Source organism: Acinonyx jubatus, chromosome A1 (genome assembly GCF_027475565.1).
Source record: "Acinonyx jubatus isolate Ajub_Pintada_27869175 chromosome A1, VMU_Ajub_asm_v1.0, whole genome shotgun sequence".
NCBI lineage: Eukaryota > Metazoa > Chordata > Mammalia > Carnivora > Felidae > Acinonyx > Acinonyx jubatus.
In genome coordinates, this window is record NC_069380.1 from 139,864,276 (window position 1) to 139,888,967 (window position 24,692).

General features: G+C 36.7%; 1 protein-coding gene across 4 annotated transcripts in view; it reads right to left on the minus strand.

Moving 5' to 3' along the window:
• WDR41 (WD repeat domain 41) overlaps positions 1 to 24,692 on the minus strand; it is a 188,348-nt gene that overhangs the window by 129,575 nt on the left and 34,081 nt on the right. Inside the window, exon 3 of one of the 4 annotated variants that reach the window (XM_053224234.1) lies at positions 17,734 to 17,801. The exons of the other annotated variants lie outside the window; for them this stretch is intronic. Within the exon in view, the coding sequence (XP_053080209.1) occupies positions 17,734 to 17,801 (68 nt within the window). The remainder of the gene's footprint in view (positions 1 to 17,733; positions 17,802 to 24,692) is intronic. 4 annotated transcript variants of the gene reach the window in all.

A 24,692-nucleotide genomic window follows, 5' to 3' on the forward strand; every position in this document is an offset into this window, starting at 1 on the left:
AGTATGGAAAGAGCCCAAATGTCCATCGACTGATGAATAAATCAAGAGGATGTAGTATACATATACAATAGAGTATTACTCGGCAATCAAAAATAATAAAATCTTGTCATCTGCAACAACATAGATGGAACTAGAATGCATTATGCTAAGCAAAATAGATCAATAAGAGAAAAACAAATATATGATTTCACTCATATGGGGCATTTAAGATATAAAACAGCTGAATATAAGGGAAGTGAAGCAAAAATAATATAAAAACAGAGAGGGAAACAAACCATAAGAGACTGTTAAATACAGAGAACAAAAGGAGGGATGCTGGAGGGGTGCTGGATGGGAGAAAGGGCTAAAGGGTTGAGGGGCATGAAGGAGGACACTTGGTGGGATGAGCACTGGGTGTTATATGTAAGTGATGAATCACTAAATTCTATTCCTGAAATTATTATTACACTATATGTTAACTAACTTGGATTTAAATTTTTAAAAAAAGGATTAAAAGCCGTATCAAGCAAAAAAAAAAAAAATAGAAGAAGAAAGAAATAGTATTAGAGATAAGTGAAAAATAATAGACAACAATAAAACTAAAATTCAGTTAATTGAAAAAGATCAACAAAATTGACAAATCTTTATTTAGATTAACCAGAGAGAGAGAGAAGAATCAAATTAGTAGAATCAGAAATGAAAGAGGGGACATAATTACAAAACTTACAGAAACAAAAAGGATTATAAAAGAATACTGAGAACAACTGTATACCAATGAATTAGATAACTTAGGTAAAATGGACAAATTCCTCAAAAGGCACAAACTACAAAAACTGAATCAAGAAAAAGTAAACAATCAGAGTAGATTATAACAAAGAAATGGAATGAGTAATCAAAAACTACTCACAAAGAAAAGCCCAAGTCCAGATGGCTTCACCACTGAATTTCACCAAATAAAGATCTGGAATACAAAATGGGAGTTTGGAGTATGGGAGTTCCTCAAAAGTTTAAAATTAGAACTACCATGAGATCCAGCAACTCCACTTTTAGGTATATATCCAAAGGAAATGAAAATAGGATCTGCTCATGTTCATTGCTACATTATTCATGACAGCTAAGATATGGAAACAACATAAGGGTCATCAACAGATGAATGGATAAATAAGATATGGTACACACAATGATATATTATTCAGCCATGAGAAACAAGAAAGTTCTGCCATTTTCAATCTGGATGGATCTTGAGAGCATTATGCTAAGTAAAATCAGCCAGAGAAAGACAAATACTACATGGTATCACTTAATGTGAAATGTTAATTAAAAAAAAAAGTCAAACTTGTAGAAACAGTAGAAAATTGGTTGCCAGCGGGTAGAATATGTGGAAAATAGGAAGAAGCTGGTAAAACTTTCAGCTATATGATGAGTAAGGTCTGAGAATTAATGTAAAAATGGTGACTATAGTTGATAATACTATACTGACTCTACTGTATAAGTGAAATTTGCTCAGAGAGAACTTAAATGTTCTCACCAAAAAAGGAAAAAAAGATAAAAAGATATGAGATGATGAATGGGTTAATTAACTAGATGGAGGAAGCCTTTCACAAATTAAAAAACAACAACAATTAAGAAAATGTGAATATAAACTTTAGTTAATAATAAAAGAAAGAATGAATACTAGTTTCTCATAAACTGTTTCAAAAAATATAAAATAGAGAAATGTTTCCTAACCCATTTTATGAGGAAAGTACTACCCCAATATAATAAAAACAGGCAAAGGTATTACAAGAAAACTATAAGACAACCACATTTTTTATAAATATAGATACAAAATCCTCAACAAAATACTAGCAAACTAAATCTAGCAACACAAAAATATAATTATATACCATAACCAAGTGAGGAATGCAGTTGATTTGACATTCAAAAATCAATTAATGTAATACACAGAATCATTACAATAAAAAACAAAATCACATGATCATCACAATGACAAAGCAAAAACATTTGACAAAGTCCAACATCTTCCATGACAGAAACACCCAATAAACTAAAAATAGAGGGAAACTTCCTCAAGCCAATAAAAGATATCTGCCAAAGAACCACAGCCAACGTCATACTTAAACAATGAAGACAATGCTTTCCTCCCAACATCAGGAACAAATTGAGGATGGCCACCCTCACCACTTGCATTCAACACTGCACTGGAGGTACCAGTCAGCAAAATAAACAAAGTAAGAAAATAAATAAATAAAAGGTATATATTGGGGGGAAAAAAGTGAAACTTTCTATTTGTAGATGCTATAATTTTTATATAGAAAATGCTAACTAATCCACTAACACTCTACTAGAACTCATAAATGATTGAGCAAGGTTGCAGGATATAAGATCAATATACAAAAATCAATTTTTTATATACTTGCAATGAACAATTGGAAAGTAAAATTAGAAAACAATTGCATTTATATTAGCACCTAAAAGAATACTTAGGAATAAACTTAACCAATGTGAAATTTTCAACAAAACAAATTAAAAAAATAACTTACCAAAATCGAATCAAGGAGAAATTCAAAAAATCAATTAAATTTTCTAAGAAATTAAATCTAGTTAGAAGAGCCACTCAAAAAGAAAACTAAAGTTTCAGATGATTCACTAATGAATTCTTTCAAACATTTAAGCATTAACTCCAATACATAAACTTTTCCAAAAACGAAAAAAGAGGGTACATCTTCCACCTCATTCTGTGAGACTAGAATAACTTTCATACCAATACCCAACAAAGAAAACACAAGAAAAGAAACTAGAGGCTGATCTCTCTCCTAAACACTGTAGTGAGAAAATCTTTTCTTGACACAATGACTACAATGACATCTGTCATGGGTCTAAAAAGAAAAACGGACTTACCCTAAGGGAGACTCCTCCTTTTTCACAGAAACTACCAACTCATACTAGTAGCTCTCTCTCTTTGCTATCCTAATAAGTAGAATTCCTTGCTGTCTACTTTTTTATCTAAAACAATCCACTCTCAGTTCCTCTCTGTACTTCCTCTTAGTCTTGACCTAGTTTTCCAGCTGCTTTCATTCAAACCATCCAGTTTAACTGGGTTGATGCGGGAAGCCCTACCCTGTAAGTCATATAAGGCCTCAACCTATTCCCAGCTCTGTTTTTGCTTTCTACTCTTTCTTTCACCCCTATTGCCACCCACGAGGTCCCTCAAGGTGTGCTGTGTTCTTCCTCCATGGAGTTGTATGTCTTAATAAATCTGACTTGTTTCTTCTGCATCCAGTGTGGATGTTATGTGCTGAGTCATCTGAACCTACTGAAAAAGTATATGCCTGCCAACCCACTGTGGGCATTCGTAAGGTAATCAAAACAAACATAGGCATGTAAACACACAAATCAAGAATAAAATGTTAGCAAATTGAATCCAGCTATATAAAGCTAATAAGATCACAATCCAATTAGGTTTATTTCAAGAATGTAAGATTTGTTCAACATTTTCAAAAACCAGCGGAATTCACATTAACAAAATAAAGAACAAAAAGCCTCCAAATGACCATCTCAATGGATAAAGAAACTACGATTGTGGAACGGACAATTTTCCTTTCATAACTTTTATTTGATATGTTATTAAAGGCATACAAATATAGGACTGTTACTTTTCCGTGGGATTGACCATTTTAACATTAAATGTGTCTGTCTCACTAAAATCTACTTCATCTTATATGTCTACAATAAATAGCTTTCTTGTGGATTATGTTTGCCTGGAATATCTTTTCCCATCCTTTTAATTTAAATCTTTCATGTTATATTTAAGATGTGGCACTATAAACAGCATACAGTTGGATTCAAAAATCAAGTGTGACAGGGGTATCTGGGTAGTTCAGTCGATTTAGTACCCAACTTCGGCTCAGGTCATGATCCCACAGTATGTGAGTTCAAGCCCCATGTCAGGCTCTGTGCTGATAGCTCAGAGCCTGGAGCCTGCTTTAGATTCTGTGTCTCCCTCTCTCTCTGCCCTCCCCTGCTGACATTCTGTCTCTGTGTCTCAAAAAAAATTTTTTTTTAAATAACAAAAAAATAGAGTGTGAGTTTGTCTTTTTAATTATTTAGCCCACTTACACTGACCATAATTATAATATTTGAGTCTAAATCTCTCAGCTTAATTCATATTTTCCATTTGCCTCATGTGTTACTTGTTCCTTACTTGTTTCTCTATCAAGAATATATTATTATTCCATTTTCCCCCGTATTGATTTGTTAGTGTTAATTTGTTAGTTGTTAATCAACAACTTTTTTGTTGTATCAGCAGATCCCAAGATCATTTACAGGTTCAATGATTTCCAAGAACAACTCAGAACCCAGAAAAACTGTATACTCACCATTATGATTTAATGCAATGAAAATACATAGGGTTAAAATCAGCAAGGGAAAATGTGCATAGTGTAATCTAGGAGACACCATGCTCAACTTGACCTCTCCCAGGGGAATCAGAGTAGCAGCACTTAATCCTCCCAGCAATGATGTATAACAACACATGCAAACAACTGCCAACAGGGGAAAGGCCAGGGAAACTCACCGAAGTCTTAGTGTCCCGGGGTCCACCCCAGCTCTACTGAGATATTAATGACATATACAGAGGGTTTGGTTGGGATGGGGAGAGCTGGGGGACCAGTCATCACATATAGGCATGGAACACCTGTCAGACTGACTTCAGCTAATCAATCTCCAGTGCAGCCCCTCCCACCACTACCTCCAAACTGATAAAGCATGTGGCCCAGGGCCACAGGTGAACAAAAGCACATGTTTACCAGAATTCACACTGTTAGCAAAAACTTAGCAGGCATGGTCCACAGCCTCATGTATGCAAAGACAGGATATTCAGGCAGAATACCCAAGGGCTTAGAGATTATTTCTCAGGAGTTGGTCAAGAGCTAGTCCTGAAGACCTGGAAATGTGCACGGTTTGATCAACTAAGGCCTGATGAGTTAACCCTCTACTGTACATTAGCTATATTCTCATTTATTATTCTTTTATCAGTTTCCTTAGAGATGAGAACATGCATTATTATCTACTAAAAATTAGTACTTTTACCATTTTCCAGACATGCAAGGATGTTACTTCAACACTATGAACCCCATCCCACATCTTGTGCTATTTTTAAAATATAATTCTATACACATTTTTTTAAACCCTATATTATTATTTTGGATAATCCAAAGCCACTTAATTTTATTCACGTATTTACCCTTTCTAGTGCCCTTCATTTCTTGCTGTTTTATTGTGTTTCCATCCAGTGATCATCTGCGTTCTGGCTAAAGAACTCCCTTTTAAGGTACTGCAGTGGTGCAATCAGCGCACAGTATTTATAAAGAATTCCCTTTTAGTACGTGTCTGCTGAAAATTTTAATTATTTTATCAGAAAATGTCCCTATTTTGCTTTCATTTCTGAAGAATTTTCCTCGTGTGTAGAATCTAAGGGTATTTTCTTTTAACACTTTAAAGATGTTAACCCATTATCTTCTGGCTTCCATCATCTAGCTTCGTGACTCACAGTTGGAAGGTTCTATAGCCAGCAGCTTCAGCATGCATTTTTAAAAGTCAAAGTTACACATAACGAAAGCAAATGGTTCAGCTTGCTGTTGTTCTTGGAATTAGGTTCTAAGAGCTTTTTTGTTTGTTTTGGTTTTTTTGGAATATGTTCTTCTGTCTCCTCATTTTGCTTGACTTTTGGTGTTTGTCTTTTATAGATTAGGCTCAACAGTTACTTCTCCTAAATGTGAAGGAATGGTCTTGTGTATGATTGTCTCCTGTGTATACTGTGTGTGGTTGGTGACTTTTGCTGGCCGACTGTGGCTGGCATAGGCTGGAGTCTGTGGGCTTTCCATATAGTGAACACCTGTTGGATAGCTAAAGCTGAAGTGGGTGCATGCTAGGATATCCCAGGGTGCTTGCCGCAGGGGGTGCTTTGGTAGGGTGGCTGGAGTTGATGAAGTGTGTGGGCCAGAAAGCCCCTGAACTCTCTGTGCAGAGGGTATTCTGGCAGGACAGCTGAGCCTAAAGTGGGTGCAAGCTGGGAGGACTGAAGACACCTTGGTAAGATAGCTGAAGCTGAAGTGGATGCAGACCATGGTGTTTCTGTATTTTCTGTGCAGAGAGCACCCTGGAGGGGCAGCTGGAGTCGAGGTGTGGTATAGGCCAAGAGGTCCTGAGGCACTTTATGCAGGGACGACCTGGTGTGACAGCTAAAACTAAAATGGGCAAGGACTGGTTTGGTCCCTGGGCTATCCACACAAAATGTGCCCTGGAAGGACAGCTGAAGATGAACTGGGTGGTATCCCAAGGTGTTTGGCCCTAACCAGGCAACTGGAGGCCAGGCCAGCCTGGGCATGAGTGTCCCAGGGTGCTAACACAGGGGTTACCCCAGCAGGCATAGCCAGATCTGAAGCAGATGTCAAGTGAGACATTCCAGTGTATTCTGCACCAAGGTACCGTAGCAAGCCTCCTGAAGATGAAGTGATGTGAGCCTGGAGTGTTTTGGGGAGCTTTGTACCTGTGTCACCTCGGTGTGAAGGCTGAGGCTGTAGTGAACACTAACCAGTCGGTGTCCCAGTGTGCACTGCCCTGTGGATGCCTTGGTGAGACAGCTGGGGCTGGTATGGGCTAGAGATTGGGGCTCACTCAGGTGGCAGGCTGGTTACAGTAACTAGACTGTGCACTGGTCTGTGTTTTGAAGGTAAAGGGAAGTGTACACCATGTCTGTTAGACCCTCCTACTTGAAGATTCCACCAGCTTCCCCACTGTTTGTCAGAGTTCTAAGGCTGGCTCTTCTATAAGCTAGTTGCTCTTTTAAACTACAACTTGTAGGGGCGCCTGGGTGGCTCAGTCAATTGAGTGTCCGACCTCGGCTCAGATCATGATCTCACAGTCTGTGAGTTCAAGCCCCGCATCGGGCTCTGTGCTGATGGCTCAGAGCCTAGAGCCTGCTTCCGATTCTGTGTCTCCCAGTCTCTCTGCCCCTTCCCTGCTCACGCTCTGTCTCTCTCTGTCTCAAAAATAAATAAAAAAATTTAAACTACAACTTGTAAAAACTTCTTAATTTTTAATATTTAATTTTTAAAATATTTATTTTGAGAGAGAGAGAGGGAGGGAGGGAGAGAGAGAGAAAGTACGCATGTGCATGAGCAGGGGAGGGGCAGAGAGAGAAAAAGAGAGATCCCAAGAGATCCTAAGCCAGTGCACAGCCCAACACAGGGCTCAATCTCATGACCCACAAGATCATGACCGAAGGTGAAATCAAGAGCCAGATGCTTAACTGAGTTAGCCTCCAAGGCGCCCCTAATTTACTTATTTTAATTCTGGTGTAGTTAACATACAGTGTTATAGTTTAGTTGTATAATATAGTGATTCAACAATTCCATATATTACTTAATGCTCATCAAGATAACTGTAATCTTAATCCCCTTCACTTATTTCACCCATCTCCTCACCCACCACGTCTCTGGTAATCATGTGTTTATTCTCTATAGTCTTTTTGTTTGTCTCTCTCTCTCGCTCTTTTTTCTTCTTTGTTCATTTGTTTCCTAAATTCCACAAATGAGTGAAATTGTATTTTTCCTTCTCTGACTGGCTTATTTCTCTTAGCTTTATACTTTCTAGCTCCATCCTTGTTGTTTCAAATGGCAAGATTTCATTTTTTTAAGTTTTTATTTAAATTCTAATTAGTTAACACACAGTGTAACATTAGTTCCAGGTGTACAATTTAGTTATTTGACACTTCCATACAACATCTGGTGCTCATCACAAGTGCACTCCTTAATCCCCATCATCTATTCTATCTTCCCACCGATCTCCCTGCTGATATCCATCAGTTTGTTCTCTGCAGCTAAGAGTCTGTTTCTTGGTTTGCTTCTCTTTTTTTCCCCTTTAATCATTTTTTATGGCTGAATAATATCCTATTGTGTGTGTGTATATATATATATGTATGTATGTATGTGTGTGTGTGTGTGTGTGTATATATATATACCGCATCTTCTTTATCCATTCATTTACCAATAGACACTTAGGCTACTTCCATAATTTGGCTACTGCAAAGAGTGCTGTAGTAAACATAGGGGTGCGTGTATCTCTTCGAATTGGTGTTTTCATATTCTTTGGGTAAATATCCAGTAGTGTGATTACTGGAATGTAGGGTGGTTATATTTTTAATTTTTTTTGAGAAACCTCCATAGTGTTTTCCACAGTGGCTGCACCAGTTTGTATTCCCACCAACAGTACACGAGGGGTGCTTTTTCTCCACATCCTCACCAACACTTGTTTATTTCAGTCATTCTGACAGGTTTAAAGTATTACCTCATTGTGGTTGTGATTTGCATTTCCCTGATGATGAGTGATGTTCAGCATCTTTTCATGTGTCTTTGGCTATCTGGATGTCCTCTTTGGAGACATGTCTGTTCATGTCTTCTGCCCATTTTTATATTATTTTTTATTAAGTTTGTTTATTTGAGAGAGAGACAGCATGTGCAAGTGGGGGAGGGGCAGAGAGAGAGGAAGAGAAAACCCCAAGTGCTAACAGTGCAGAGCCCGATGCTGGGCTCAAACTCTCAAACTGTGAGATCATGACCTGAGCTGAAATCAAGAGTCAGATGCTTAACTGAATGAGCCACCTGGGTGCCTCATTCTCATTTTTAATCTGATTATTTGTTTCTAGTGTTGAGTTATGTAACTTCTTTTGTATACTACCTCTTTATCAGATATGTCACTTGCAAATATCTTCTCCCATTTAGTAGGCTGTCTTTTAGTTTTGTTGATCATTTCCTTTGCCATGCAGAGCTTTTTATTTTGATGTTTTCCTGATAGTTTATTTTTGCCTTTGTTTCCATTGCCTCAGGATATGTATCTAGAAGATTCTGTTACAGCCGAAGTCAGACAAATTATTGCATGTGCTCTCTTCTAGGAATTGTATGGTTTCACATCTCATATTTAGGTCCTTAATCCATTTTAACTTTATTTGTGTGTATGGTGTAAGTGGTCCAGTATTATTCTTTCGCATGTAGCTGTCTAATTTTCCCAATGCCATTTGTTGGAGAGACTATCTTTTTCCCATTGCACATTCTTGCCTTGTCAAAAATTTACTGAACATATAATTGTGGGCTTATTTCTGGGGTCTCTGTTCTGTTCCACTGATCTGTGTGTCTATATTTGTGCCAGTACCAAACTGTTTGATTACTACAGCCTTGTAGTGTAACTTGAAGTCTGTGATACCTCCAGTTTTGTTCTCTTTTTTTTTAACGTTTATTTATTTTTGAGTGACAGACAGAGTGCAAGCAGGGGAGGGGCAGAGAGACAGGGAGACACAGAATCTGAAGCAGGCTCCAGGCTCTGAGCTGTCAGCTCAGAGCCCGACATGGGGCTTGAACTCACGAACTGTGAGATCATGACCTGAGCCGAAGTCGGATGCTTAACCAATTGAGCCACCCAGGCGCCCCAGGTTTTGTTCTTTTTCAAGATTGCTTTGGCTATTTGGGGGTTTTTGTGTTTCATACAAATTTTATGATTATTTGTTCTAGTTCTGTGAATAATGCTGTTTCTATTTTGATAAGGTTGCATTAAATCCATAGGTTGTTTTGGGCAGTATGAACATTTTAACAATAGTTTTTCATCCAATCCATCAAAATGGAATGTCTTTACATTTCTTTACGTCTTCAATTTCTTTCATGAATATTTTATAATTTTCAGAGTACAGGTCTTTCACTTCTTTAGTTAAGTATTCCTAGGTATTTTATTATTTTTGATGCAATCATAAATGGGATTATTTTCTTAATTTTTCTTTCTGCCCCTTCATTACTCGTGTTTAGAAATGCAGTGGATTTCTGTTCACTCATTTGTATCCTGTGACCTTAATGAGTTCATTTATTACTTCTAATAGTTGTTTGGTGGAGTCTTTCAGGTTTTTATATATAGTATCATGTCATCTGCAAATAGTGAAAGCTTTACTCCTTCCTTACTAATTTGGATGCCTTTTATTTCTTTTTGTTGTCTGATTGCTGTGGCTAGGACCTCCAGTACTGTGTTGAATAAAAGTGGTGAGCATGGACATTCTTGTCTTGTTCTTGACCTTAAGAGAAAGAGCTGTCAGTTTTTCTGCAGTATGATATTCACTGTGGGTTTTTCCTGTAAGGCCTTTCTTATGTTGAGGTATGTTGCCTCTAAGCCTACTTAGTTGAGGATTTTTTTTTTAAATCATGAATGGACGTTGTACTTTGTCAAATGCTTTTTCTGCATCATTTATTGAAATGATCACATGGTTTTTATTTTTTCTCTTATTAATGTGATGTATCATGTTGATTAATTTGTGAATAATGAATTGCCCTTGCATCCCAGGAATAAGTTTCACTTGATTATGGCGAATGATTTTTTAAAATGTATTGATGAGTTATGATTTGCTAGTATTTTGTTGATGATTTTTGCATCTGTGTTCATCAGCAATATTGGTTTGTAGTTTTTCTTTTTTAGGGGTGTCTTTATCTACCTTTATGGTAACAGGGTAATGATGGATTCACAGAATGAATTTGCAAGTTTTCCTTCTGCATCTATTTTTTGTAATAGTTTGAGAATAGGTATTAAGTTTTCTTTAAATATTTGGTAGAATTCACCTGTGAAGATGTCTGGTCCCGGACTGTTGTTTGTTGGGAGATTTTTGATTATGGATTCAATTTCATTGCTGGTAATCTATGTGTTCAAATTTTCTGTTTCTTCCTGTTTCAGTTTTGGTACGTTGTATGTTTCTAGCAATGTGTCCATTTTTTCCAGGTTGTCCAATTGTTGGCATATAGTTTTTCATAACATTCTCTTACAATTGTTTGTATTCCTGTGGTGTTGGTTATTTCTTCTCATCTTTAATTTGTGATTTTGTTTATGTGGGCTCCCTCTTTCTCCATTTTTCATGAGTCTGGCTAGAGGTTTATCAGTATTTTTTATTTTTTCATAGAACCAGCTCCTGATTTCATTGATCTGTTCTGTTGTTTAGGAGTGGGTGGGGGGAGGTTGCGTTTTTTGTTTTTGTTTCTGTATTATTTATTTCTGCTCTAATCTTTATTATTTCATTCTTTCGGCTGAGTTTGGGTTTTATTTGTTCTTCTCTTTCTAGTTCCTTCAGATACAAAGTGAACCAACCTTATTTGAGATTTTTCTTGCTTCTTGATGTAGGCCTGTATTGCTATAAACTTTCCTATTAGAACTGTTTTATTGTATCCCAGAGGTTTTGGACACTTGAGTTTTCATTTTCATTTGTCTCCAATTTTTTTTTTTTAATTTCCTCTTTGGTTTCTTGGTTGACCATTGTTTAGTATCATGTTATTTAATTTCCATAGATTTGTGGTCTTTCCAGATTTTGTCTTGCAGTTGATTTCTAGTTTCATAGTTTTGTAGTCAGAAAGGATGAATGAATCAACTCTGATATTTTTGAATTTGGTAAGATTTGTTTTGTGACCGAATATGTGATCTATTCTGGAGAATGTTCCACATGCATTTGAAAAGAATGTGTATTCTATTTATGATGGAATATTTTGAATATATATGTTAAATCCATCTGGTCCAGTGTGTCATTCAAAGCCACCATTTCCAGAGCACCTGGTTGGCTCAATTGCTTAAGCATCCAACTTCGGCTCAGGTCATGATCTCGCGGCTTGTGAGCTGCTGATAGCTCAGAGCCTGGAGCCTGCCCCTCCCCGACTCGTGCTCTGTTTCTTTCTCTCTCTCTCTCAAAGAAAAAAAAATTTTTTTTAAGCCACCATTTCCTTGTTGATTTTCTATTTGGATGATCTGTCCATTGATGCAAGTGGGGTGTTAACATTCCATGCTATTACCATTATTGCATTACTATCGATTAGTTCCTTTATGTTGTTATTAAGTGTTTTATATATTTTGGTGAAATCATGTTGGGTACATAAATATTTACAATTGTTATATCTTCTTGTTGGATTGTCTTTTTAATTATTATATGATGTCTGTCTCTTGTTACATTCTTCATTTTAAAGTCAACTCTGATATAGGAATGCCTACTCCATCTTTCTTTTCCCATTTATTTGCATGATACATATGTCTCTCTCTGTCCCCTCACTTTGAATCTACAAGTGTCTTCTTGTCTGAAATGAGTCTGTTATAGGCAGCATATTGATGGTTTGTTTGTATTGTTTTTATTCCGTAATCCTGTGTCTTTTGAATGGAGCATTCAGTCCATTTATATGCAAAGTAATTATTGATAGGTATGTATTTATTGTCATCATGTTACTTGTTTTGTGGTTGTTTTTGTAGTTCTTCTCCCTTCTTTTCTTCTCTTGCTCTATTCTCTCACGGTTTGCTGGCTTGATTTCTTGATAGCTTAATTCCTTTCTCTTTATTTGCTGTGTATCACTGGTTTTTGACTTGTGGTTACCATTAGGTTTGTGTATATCATCTTATGCATATAACAGTCTATATTAAGTTGATGGTCGCTTCAATTTCAACCCATTCTTTACACCTCCCCTCCACCACCACATTTTGGGTATATGGTATCATACTTTACATCCTTTTATTTTGTGAATCTCTTCACTGATTTTTATAGATATATTTATTTTTACTGCTTTTGTGTTTCCTACTTTTAATACTCTTACTTATGACCTTTACTTTCCAAAGAGTCCACTTTAATTATTTCTTGTAGGGCTACTTCAATAGTCATACACTCCTTTAGCTTTTGTTTGTCTGGGAAAATCTTTCTCTCTCCTTCTATTCTGAATGATAGCCATGCTGGGGAGAGTATTTGGGGCTGCAGATTTTTTCCTTTCAGCAGTCTGAAAACATTATTCCAGTCTCTTCTGACCTACAAAGTTTCTGTTGAAAAATCCCCTAGCAAGAAAAAATACTTTCTAACAGAGAGGGAGGCAGACCATAAGAGACTCTTAAATACAGAGAACAAACTGAGGGTTGATGGGAGTGTGACAGAGGATATATATATACTTATGTATGTGTATATATACACATATATGTATATATATACACATACATAAGTATATATATACATATATGTATATATATATGTGTGTGTGTGTATATATATGTGTGTGTGTGTATACACATACACACACACACACACACACACATACACACACACACACACACACATGGGGGGGAGAGAAATATCTAATAGCCTTATGGGGTTTCCCTTATATGTAACTATCTTCTTTTCTCTTGCTGTTTTTTTTCTTTCCAAGATTTTATTTTAATTCAAGTTAGTTAACATATAATGTAGTATTGGTTTCAGAAAGTAGAATTCAGTGATTTGTCACATATATAACAGCCAGTGCTTATCACAAGTGCCCTCCTCAATGCCCCTCACCCACTTAGCCCATTCCCTCACCCACCTCCCCTCCAGCAACCTTCAGTTCATTCTCTATGGTTAAGAGTCTCTAATGGTTTGCCTCCCTCTCTGTTTTTATCTTATTTTATTTTTCCTTCCCTTCTACTATGTTCATCTGTTTTCTTTCTTGATTCCCACGAGTGAAATACTATGGTATTTGTCTTTCTCTGACTTATTTCACTTAGCATAATACACTCTAGTTTCATCATTGCAAATGGCAAGATTTCATTCTTTTTGATCACTGAGTAATATTCCATTGAATATATATACCACATCTTCTTTATCCATTCACCAGTCGATGGACATTTGGACTCCTTCCATACTTTGGCTATTGTTGATAGCGGTGCTATAAACACTGGGGTGCATGTTCCCCTTCCCATCAGTATTTTTGTATCCTTTAGATTAATACCTAGCAGTGCAATTTCTGGGTCATAGGGTCATTCTATCTTTAACTTTCTGAGGAGACTTCACACTATTTTCCAGAGTGACTGCACCAGTTCACATTTCCACCAACAGTGCAAGAGGGTTCTCCTTTCTCTGCATCCTCACCAATATCTGTCATTTACTGAGTTACTAATTTTAGCCATTCTGACTGGTGTGTGGTGGTATCTCTTTGTGGTTTTGATTTGTATTTCCCTAATGATGAGTGATGTTGAGCATCTGTTCATGTTTCTATTAGCCATCTGGATACCTTCTTTGGAAAAGTGTCTATTCATGTCTTCTGCCCATTTCTTAACTGGATTATTTGTTTTTTGGGTGTTGAATTTGATAAATTCTTTCTAGATTTTGATCCTGGCCCTTTATCCGATATATTTGCAAATATCTTCTCCCATTCCATAGGTTGCCTTTTAGTTTTGTTGATTGTTTCCTTCACTGTACAGGAGTGACCTTGATGAGGTCCCAAGAGTTCATTTTTGCTTTTGTCTCCCTTGCCTCCGGAGACATGTCTAATAAGAAGTTACTCTGGCTGAGGTCAAAGATGTTGCCGCCTATGTTCTCCTCTAGGATTTTGATGGTTTCTTGTATCACATTTGATTCTTTCATCATTTTGAATTTATTTTTGTGTATGGTGTAAGAAATTGGTCCACTTTCATTCTTCTGCATGTCACTCTCGAATTTTCTCAACACCGTTTGTTAACAAGACTTTTTTTCCATTGGATGTTCTTTTTTGCTTTGCCAAAAATGAGTTGACCATACAGTCATGGGTCCATTTCTGGGTTCTCTGTTATGTTCCATTGATTTATATGTCTGGTTTTTGTGCCAATGCCATACTGTGTTGATGATTACAACTTTGTAATACAGCTTCAAGTATGGAATGGTGATGCCTCCTACTTTGCTTTTTTAACATTACCTTGGCTATTTGGGTATCTTTTCTGGTTCCATACAAATTTGAGAATTGTTTGTTCTAGCTCTGTGAACAATGATGGTGTTATTTTGATAGGGACTGAATTGAATTGTAGACTGCTTTAGATAGTATAGACATTTCAATGATATTTGTTCGTCTAATGCTTGGGCATGGAATGTTTTTCCATTTCTTTGTGTCTTCTTCAGTTTGTTTCCTAAGTGTTCTACAGTTTTCAGAGCACAGATCTTTTATCTCTGTTAGGTTTATTCCTAGATATCTTACAGGTTTCAGGGCAGTTGCAAATGGGGTTGATTCCTTGATTTCTCTTTCTGCTGCTTCATTATCGGTATATAAAAATGCAACAGATTTCTACATGTTGATTTTATATCTTACAATTTTTTGGTGGAGTCTTTCAGGTTTTGTACATAAAGTATCACATCATCTGTGAAGAATGAAAGTTTGACTTTTACCTTGCCTGATTTGTGATCTAGTTTGTGATCTATTCCAAACGATGTCCCATGTGCACTGGAAAAGGGATGTATCCTGCTGCTTTAGGATGGAATGTTCTGAACATATCTGTTAAGTCCATCTGGTCCAGTGTGTCATTCAGCATCAGTATTTCCTTGTTTATTTTCTGTGTACATGATAGGTGCATTGATGTAAACGGGGTGTTAAAGTACCCTAATATTATTGTATTATCAGTGAGTTTGTTTGTAATTAATTATTTTATACATTTGGGTATTCCCATGTTCAGTGTTTAAGTGTTTAGAATTTTTTTTTCTTGTTTGATTGTCCCCTTTCTTATGATACAGTGCCCTTCTTCATCTCTTGTTACAGTCTTTGGTTTAAAGTTTATTTTGTTAAATACAAGTATTGCTACTCTCGCTTTAAGTCCATGTGTATGATCAATGTTTCCCCATCCCCTCACTTTTAATCTGCAGTTGTCTTTATGTCTAAAATGAGTCGCTTATATAAGCAGCATATAGATGGTCCTTGTTTTGTTATCCATTCTGTCATCCTATGCCTTTTGAGTAGAGCGTTTACTCCACTTACTTCAGAGTAATTATTGATAGATATGTATATATTGCCATTTTATTACTAGTTTTGTCATTGTTTCTGGAGATTTTCTCTATTTCTTTCTTATCTTTGTCACTTTTGGTCTTTCCTTTTCATGCAAAGGAATTCTGAGTGAAATTTCTTTAATATTTCTTGCAGGGCTGGTTTAGTGGTCACGAAAACCTTTAGTTTTTGTTTGTTTGGCAAACTCTCTCTCTCTCTCCTTCTATTCTGAATGGTAGCCTTGCTGGATAGAGTATTCTTAACTGCAGATTATTATGCCACCCCCTCTGACTTCTTAAGTTTCTATTGAGAGATCTGTAGTTAGCCTTATGGGTCTTCCCTTCTAAGTTAGGGAATTCTTTTGTCTTGCTGCTTTTAAGATTTTTTTTTTAATCACTTGATTTTAAAAATTTAATTACAGTATGTCTTGGTGTTGGTCTGCTTTTGTTGATTTTGACAGGAATTCTCTGTGCCTCCTGGATCTGGAGGTCTGATTACTTCTCCAGATTAGGGAAGTTTTCAGCTATTATTTCCTCAAACGAATTTTCTGCCCCCTTTTCTGTCTGTCTTCTGGGACTCCTATAATATAAATTTTATTATGTTTGATGGAATTACTAAGTTCCTTAAGTCTATTCTCATGTTCTATAATTCTTCTCTCTTTTGTTCAGCTTCATTATTTTCCAGTATTTTATCTTCTAAATTATTCACTCCTCTGCTTCTTTCATCCTGTTTGTCACAGCAAGTCTGTTTTGAATCTCAGTTATTGCATTTTTCATTTTTGACTGATTGTTTCTTAATTCTTTTATCTCTGTATTAAGGGCCTACCTGAAGCCTTCCATTCTTTTTTCAAGCCCAGCAAGTATCCTTATGATTGGGGCTTTAAATTCTCCATCAGGCATGTTACTTATATCTGTTTCACTTAGATCTCTGAGCTTATCTTGTTCTTTCATTTGGGATGAATTCCTCTCTCTTCTCATTTGGTCTAAGTCTCTATTTCCTTTTCTGTGTTAGAAAAGCCCATTATGTTTCTTCCATGCTTCTGAGAAAAATGGCTTTTCAAAGAACAGCTCACATAGTGTCTGAGGACTAGTGCTTCAGGGAGTGCCTGTGGGTGTGTGCTGCGTGCACTGTGCTATTGTGTTTCAGCTGCTCTATTTTCAGGCCAGTCATCTGCAGAGGCTCTCCTTGCCTGCAGTGGGCAGTGTTGGGTGCGTGACCAGAATGCAGCAAATTTTAACTAGGTATGTTCTGGTCTACTTGTTAAATTAGACCTGATACTGCTTCCACTAGAAGTGAAGCCCTGCAGAACTCTCTGGTTGGGGAACTTGGTGTGGGCAGTGGTTTCTGCTGGTCTTCAGGGGAAAGGACCTGCAGCACTGGGACTGAGCCAACTTAACTGTGAAGGGCAGTTCCGCCACAGAGCAGGGGTGTGGGACCTGATGTAAGCAGATTAGGTATCCAGTGTTGGCACTGCACTACTGATGGTGGGTGGCTCTGTATTTATGCTGACGGGCAGAGGAGGGAAACAGACCCAGCCAGCTCTTTTGTCCCTGGAGAGGCATCTCTGTGAATGTTACCTCTCAGGGACACTCTCCAAGAAGAACAAATAATATCCCTTTGTGTGCCCCAGGTGCTCTTCAGATCATTCTTTCCATACCATCTGCCCCAGGGTGTTTGCCTGACTCTTCTCCAGGAGCAGGGAAGCACCGCCGGGGCTCTATCCCAGCCAAGCCACAGATCTTTAAAACGGCAGTCTCTATACTCCACTAATTCCAACAATTTATGAAAACCAGCCCCTCTCGTCTTCCCAGCCAAAGGATTTGGGGAAATGTTCTCCTTGTGCATTTCCCTGTGTGCTCCTCTCTTTCTCTCACCTTTCTCAATGACCAGGGCTCCCACCTCTCTGCAACATCAGCTATCTGTTTCTCCCCCCAAATCACATCTCTGTACTTCCTACCTTCTTCAATGTGGCTTCTTCTCTCCCTTTAGTTGCAGAGTTAGTCCTGTCAGTCTTCAGGTTGATTTCTGAGATATTAAGAATGATTTGACAGTTATCTAGTTGTGTTTGAGAGACAAGATAAGCCCAGGGTTCTCCTACTATACCACCATCTTAGCTCCCTCTATCAACAATATACTTAAAAAAGGATCATTTAGGGGCACCTGGGTGGCTCCATCACTTAAGCGTCTGAGTCTTGATTTCAGCTCAGGTCATGATCTGATGGTTTGTGAGTTCGAGCCCCACATCAGGATGTGCACTGATAGCTCGGAAACTGCTTGGGATTCTCTCTCTCCCTCTCTCTCTGCCCCTCCCCTGCTCGCTTGCTGTCTCTCTCTCTCAAAATAAATGAAACATTTATAATTAATCTCTCTCTCTCAAAATAAATAAAAACATTTATAATTAATTAACTAATTAATTAACCACAATCAAGTGGGATTTATTCTGGGGACGCAAGGATGGTTCACTATTCACAAATCAATCAATATGATACACCACATGAACAAAACTAAGGATAAAAATTATATAATCATCTCAATAGATGCAGAAAAAGCATCTGACAAGACCAACATCCATTCGTGATAAAAACGCTCAACAAAGTGGGTATAAAGGGAACATACTTTAACATAATAAAGGCCACATATAAAATACTCACAGCTAACATCACACCCAGTGGTGAAAATCTTAAAACTTCTCTTCTAAGGTCAGGAAAAAGACAATAATGACCACTCTTGTCACCATTATTCAACACAGCACTGCAAGTCCTAGCCACAATAATCAGACAAAAAAGAAAAAGAAAGAAAGAAAGAAAAAGAAAAGAAACAAAGAAACAGAGAGAGAGAGAGAGAGAGAGAGAGAAAGAAAGAAAGAAAGAAAGAAAGAAAGAAAGAAAGAAAAGATATCCACACCAGTAAAGAAGAAGTAAAACTGTCACTATTTACAGACAACATGATACTATAGATAGAAAATCCTAAAGACCCCATCAAAAACTGCTTGAAATAAAAAAATGAATTCAGTAAAGTTGCAGGATACAAAATTAATAGCCAGAAATTGGTAGCATTTCTATCCAGTAATAATGAAGCATCAGAAAGAGAAAATTGAGAAAAAAACACGATTTAAACTAACACCAAAAGGAATGAAATACCTAAGAATAAACTTAACCAAAGAGGTGAAAGACCTATATTTTGGAAAACATAAAGCACTTGAAAGAAAATGAAGATGATACAAACAAATGAAAGATATTCCATGCACATGGATTGGAAGAATGAGTATTGTTAAAATGCCCACATTACCCAAAGCAATCTACAGATTGAGTCAATCACTATCAAAATACCAACTGCATTTGTTCTAGATAACTAAAACAATCCTAAAATCTGTATGGAACCACAGAAGACTCCAAATAACCAAAGAAATCTTGAGTAAGAAAAGCAAAGCTGGAGGTATCACAATTCCAGATTTCAAGATATACTACAAAGCTGTAGTAATCAAAATACTATGGTCCTGTCACAAAAACAGATACATAGAACAATGGAACAGAAAAGAAAACACAGACATAAACCCACAATTAAATGACCGATCAATCTATGACAAAGGAAGCAAGAGTATAAAATGGGAAAAAGACAATCCCTTCAGCAAATGGTGCAGGGGAAACGAACAGCTACAAGCAAAAGAATGAAACTGGACCCTTTTAATACCATACACAAAAATAAACTGAAAATGGATTAAAGACCTAAATATGAGACCTGAAACCATAAAAATCCTAGAAGAGAACAAGAGGGTAAATTCTTTGACATTGGCCATAGGAACACTTTTCTAGATATGTCTCCTACGGCAAGGGAAACAAAAGCAGAATTAAACCACTGGGACTACATCTGCAGGAAAAGCCTCTGTACCACAAAGGAAATCATCAACAAAACAAAAAGGCAACCTACTGAATTGGAGAATATATTTACAAATGATGTACCTAATAAGGGGTTAATATCCAAACTCTATAAAATTACACAACTGCACATAAAATAACCAAATAATCTGATTTTCAAATGGGCAGAGGACCTGAATAGACATCTTTCCAAGAAGACACTGATGGCCAACAAACATGAAAAGGTGATCAACATCACTAATTTTGAAGGAAATACAAATCAAAATCACAATGAGATATCACCTTACACCTTTCAGCAATAACTAAAATCAAAATGGAAAAAAATAAAAGTGTTTGCAAGGATGTGGAGAAAAAGGAATCCTTGTGCGCTATTGGCGGGAACGTAAATTGGTACAGCCAACATGAAAAACAGTATAGAGGCTTCCTCCAAAAATTAAAAATAGAAATACCATGGAATCCAGGAATCCACTATTGGGTATTTGTACAAAGAAAACAAAAACACTAATTTGAAAAGATATAATGTGCCCTATGTTTATTGCAGTGTTATTTATAATAGTCAAGAGGGAAGAGACCTAAATGTCCATCAATAGACAAATGGATAAGGAAGATGTGGTATACACACACACACACACACACACACACACACACACACACTATGGAATATTATTCAGCCAGAAAAGAAGAATGAAATCTTGCTATTTGCAACAACATGGATGGAGCTAGAGAGCATAATGCTAAGGGAAGTAAGTCAGTTAGAGAAAGACAGGTACAATATGATCTCACTCATATGTGGAATTTAATAAACAAAACAAACCAGCAGAGGAAAAAAAAGAGAGATAGAGAGGCAGACCAAGAAATAGACTCTTAACCATAGAGAACAAACTGATGGTTACCAGAGCGGGGTGGGTTGGGGGATTGGGGAAATAGAGGATGAGGATTAAAAAGTACACTTATCATGATGAAAAATAAAGAAACAAAATCAAAGAAAAAAATTATCCAAAAAGTAAATTATGGTCTCTTTGTAAAAGATATACTATACAAAAGACAAAGAAATATAGAAATTTTTTCAAATATATATTTTCAAATACATTTCAGGCATATTTTCAAATTAAAATCAAGGGTAACTATTAATATCAAATTATAAATTAAAGCAAAAAAATAAGTGGAATCTAAAATAAATAAATAAACAAAAAGCAGAGTCAGACCTATAAATACAGAGAACAAAGTGTTGGTTGCCAAACAGGAAAAAAGGTGTGAGGTTGGGCAAAATGGGTGAAGGATAACGGGAGGTAGTGGGCTTCTACTTACAGAATGAATAAATCACAGGAATAAAAAGCACAGCATAAGGAATATAGTAAATAATATCATAATAACAATGCATGGGGACCAAAGGTCCCCTTTGTTGTGAACATAGCACAATGTATAAACTTGTTGAATCACTCTGTTGTACACCTGAAACTCATGTAATATTGTGTGTTCACTTTACTCAAAAATTAAAAATATCAAAACTCAAAAATTGAAAAAATAAAGTGTATGTTAACATTTTTTCATATATGCACAGAGTTGTGCCACCATCACTACAATCTAATTTTAAAATACTTTCATCCCCCATAAAGAAACCCCATACTCATTACTGTCACTCTTTATCCTCCCCAACCCCAGCCCTAAGCAACCACTAATCTACTTTCTGTTTCTACAGATATGCCCATTCTGAACATTTCACAAATGTAATCATACAATATGCAGGCTTTTGTGACTGGTTTCTTTTACTTGGGTAATGTATTTAAGGCTCATTCATGTATAATGGGCACATTTGGTTTGTTTCTACTTTTTGGCTGCTATAAATAATGCTGTCATGAACATGTGTGTTTAATTTTTTATGTGGATGTTTATTTTTATCCTACTCTCTTGGGTATATAACTTAGAGTGGGATTGCTGGGGTCATATGGTAACTCTATGTCTAGCTTTTTGATGAACTGCCAAACTATCTTCCAAAGCAGCTATACCGATTTACATTCTCAGCCGTAAGAGGTGAGCGCTCCAATTACTCTACACCCTCGCCAACACTTATTTTCCATCTTTTTATGAAAGCCAGCCTAGTAGGCCTATAATATTGAGGTTTCTCTTACAGTTGATCTTAGCAAAAAGGTCGAGAAGCAATTTGATATTTCTTTTAATAACTTTTGTTTTTATAAAACATTTTAGATTTTAAGTTGGTACCATTTTTCCGGAAGGCAATATGATCACACATCAAAAGCCTTAAGAATGCCAACACACACAAAAAATAAGATGTCGCCTTGATGGCTCAGTTTGTTGAGCATCTGACTCTTAATTTGGGCTCAGTGTATGATCCCAGGGTCGTGAGATTGAGCCCTGCATTAGGCTTCACACTAAGCATGGAACCTGCTCGAGATTTTCTTTCTCTCTCCTTCTGTCCTTCTCCTCTGCTCACGTACTTGCTCTCTCTCTCGCTCAAAAAAAAAAAAAAAAAAGCAAAAACATTTTGATTCAATGATTCCAGTTTTAGAAATTTATCCTAAGTAAATCATGGTCATGGTACAAAGAATTAACCACAGGGGTGCCTGGGTGGCTCATGTTAAGTGTCTGACTTCAGCTCAGGTCATGATCTGGAGCTATGCTGACAGCTAAGAGTCTGGAGCCTGCTTCAGATTCTGTGTTCCCCCCCCGCCTCTGCCCATCTCCCACTCATGCTCTGTCTGTCTGTCTCTCTCTCAAATATAAATACACATTAAAAAAATTAACTACAAAGATATTTACCACTGTGTTGTTTCTATAACTCAGGCTTGCGAGCTAGATGAGATCTACTTAATTCCTCTTCCTTCTTCCAGTGAGCAAACCAATGACCTCCCTGTAACTTCTGGCTTCATTTTGATTTCTGTTCAATACTCATTCTCCATGTACAAACTGTTCCTTTATCACCCCTGGGTTTTAACTCAAACATAAGATGTGGCTTTTCTGGATTTACCCCAATAAAAAACTGTCACGGGGCGCCTGGGTGGCTCAGTTGGTTAAGCACCAGACTTTGGCTCAGATCATTATCTCACAGTTTGTGGGTTCGAGCCCTGCATTGGGCTCTGTGCTGACAGCTCAGAGCCCTGAGCCTGCTTCAGTTTGTGTCTCCCTCTCTCTCTGCCCCTCCCCCACTTGCCCTCTGTCTCTCTCCCTCTCTCTCTCAAAAATAAATAAACATTAACAAAAAATTTTTTAGAAACTGCCAATGACATCAGGTAGCTTTATGCTACAGAGATGCAGGAGTTAATGGGAAAGAAGGCTTTTACTGCCAAATTACTAAAATATCAATATGAAATACCCTTGTTCTATTGAAAATCTCTGTCATTTTTGCCTACTCATGTTTTAGCCTTCTCCCTTGTAGTTTGATCCTCTCTCTCCACACACCTTATCCTCTTCATTTTCCTCTCTTCTATCCATAAATTGCTATTCACTTTTTTAAAGTTACTTTATCTAAGTCTTTGTCTTTTTCTTTCAACCCATTTCCTCACAGCCACACATTCCATGTGTAGATGCTAATCAAGATCTGTTTTTACCAACAAAGATAACTGACAAAATAACTTTCCTCATCCTAACTACAGTTATAACAGAAAGACAGTGAACAAAGCCGCAAGTCATTCAACAAGTATTTTTCAAGTGCCTTCTATAAGGTAACCATAGTTTTTTGTGTGTGTGCTAGGGATGTAACAATTTAAAAAAAAAAAAAGCAGATGCAGCCCTACTCTCAGGGAGTTTATGCACTGATGACATAACATTTTTCAAAAGATATATATAACATAATCTCAGGTAGTAATGAGGGTTATGAGAAAAAAATACAGCAAAAGAATAGTTAATGGTAGAGGGATGTTATTTTAGATAAGATACCCAAAGAACTATCTGAGGAGGTGTCCTTTAAGCAGAAATCTGAACGAATAAAAGAACAAATTATGCAAGTTTCAGAAACAAGAGTGTCCCAGGTAGAGGAAACACCAAGAACAAAGGCCCTGAGATTGGGACATGCCTAGAGAATTGGAGAACAGCTAAGAGAACAGTGGAAAATGAAGTAGACCATAGAAATAAGGTCCTAGAGGCAGGCAGGTGTTAGATTACACAGTGCCCTATAGGCCATGTAATGATTTTGGATTTTATTCTAAGACTGGTTGGTTGAAGAGTTTTGATCAGGACAATGTTGCATCTTATAGGCATTAAAAGGAAAATAAATTATCTCATGAAGATTATAGACAATATAGGGGCAAGAGCAGAAAAAGTGAGACCAAATAATAAACTAAGACAGCATTATAAGAAAGATATGATGATAGCTGTGAATGACTAACCTATATAATAGATTTGATACAGCCCTTATAAATGTGTCCACTATGAGTGATGTAAAAAATATGTAATGACATAGAAAAACGTTTACACTAAATGTAGACTACGATCAGAATCACAAAGTTTATTCATCACTGTATAGTATGATGCTATTTTATAAAAGTATTATATGCAATGAATATTAAAACTAGAAAAGACTTAGAGCTCACCGAGTCTACCAAAACCAGAAAAGTTACAGGTCTTAACTGACACAGCAATAAGTAGAATACAGATCTGATTCCCAATGTAATGCTCATTCTATCTCAACCATGGTCTATTCTATCAGCTCTCACAAGTACTTATACTTCTCTGCTAGTTTCACATTCAAACGGGAAATTTTATTTCCCAGAATCTTTTATTACTAAAACATTATTTTTTTAATTCCAGTGAAATTTATATATAGTGTTATATTAGTTTCGGGTGTATAATACAGTGATTCAGCAATTCTACATAACACTCCATGCTCATCATGATAAGCGTACGCTTAATCCCCTCCACCTATTTCACCCATCCCTCCACCTACATCTCCTCTGTCAATCACCAATTTGTTCTCTGTATTTAAGACTCTATTTTTGGTTTTTCTCTTTTTTTCTTTATTTGTTTTGTTTCCTAAATCCTACATATGAGTGAAATCATATGGTATTTGTTTTTCTCTGACTTATTT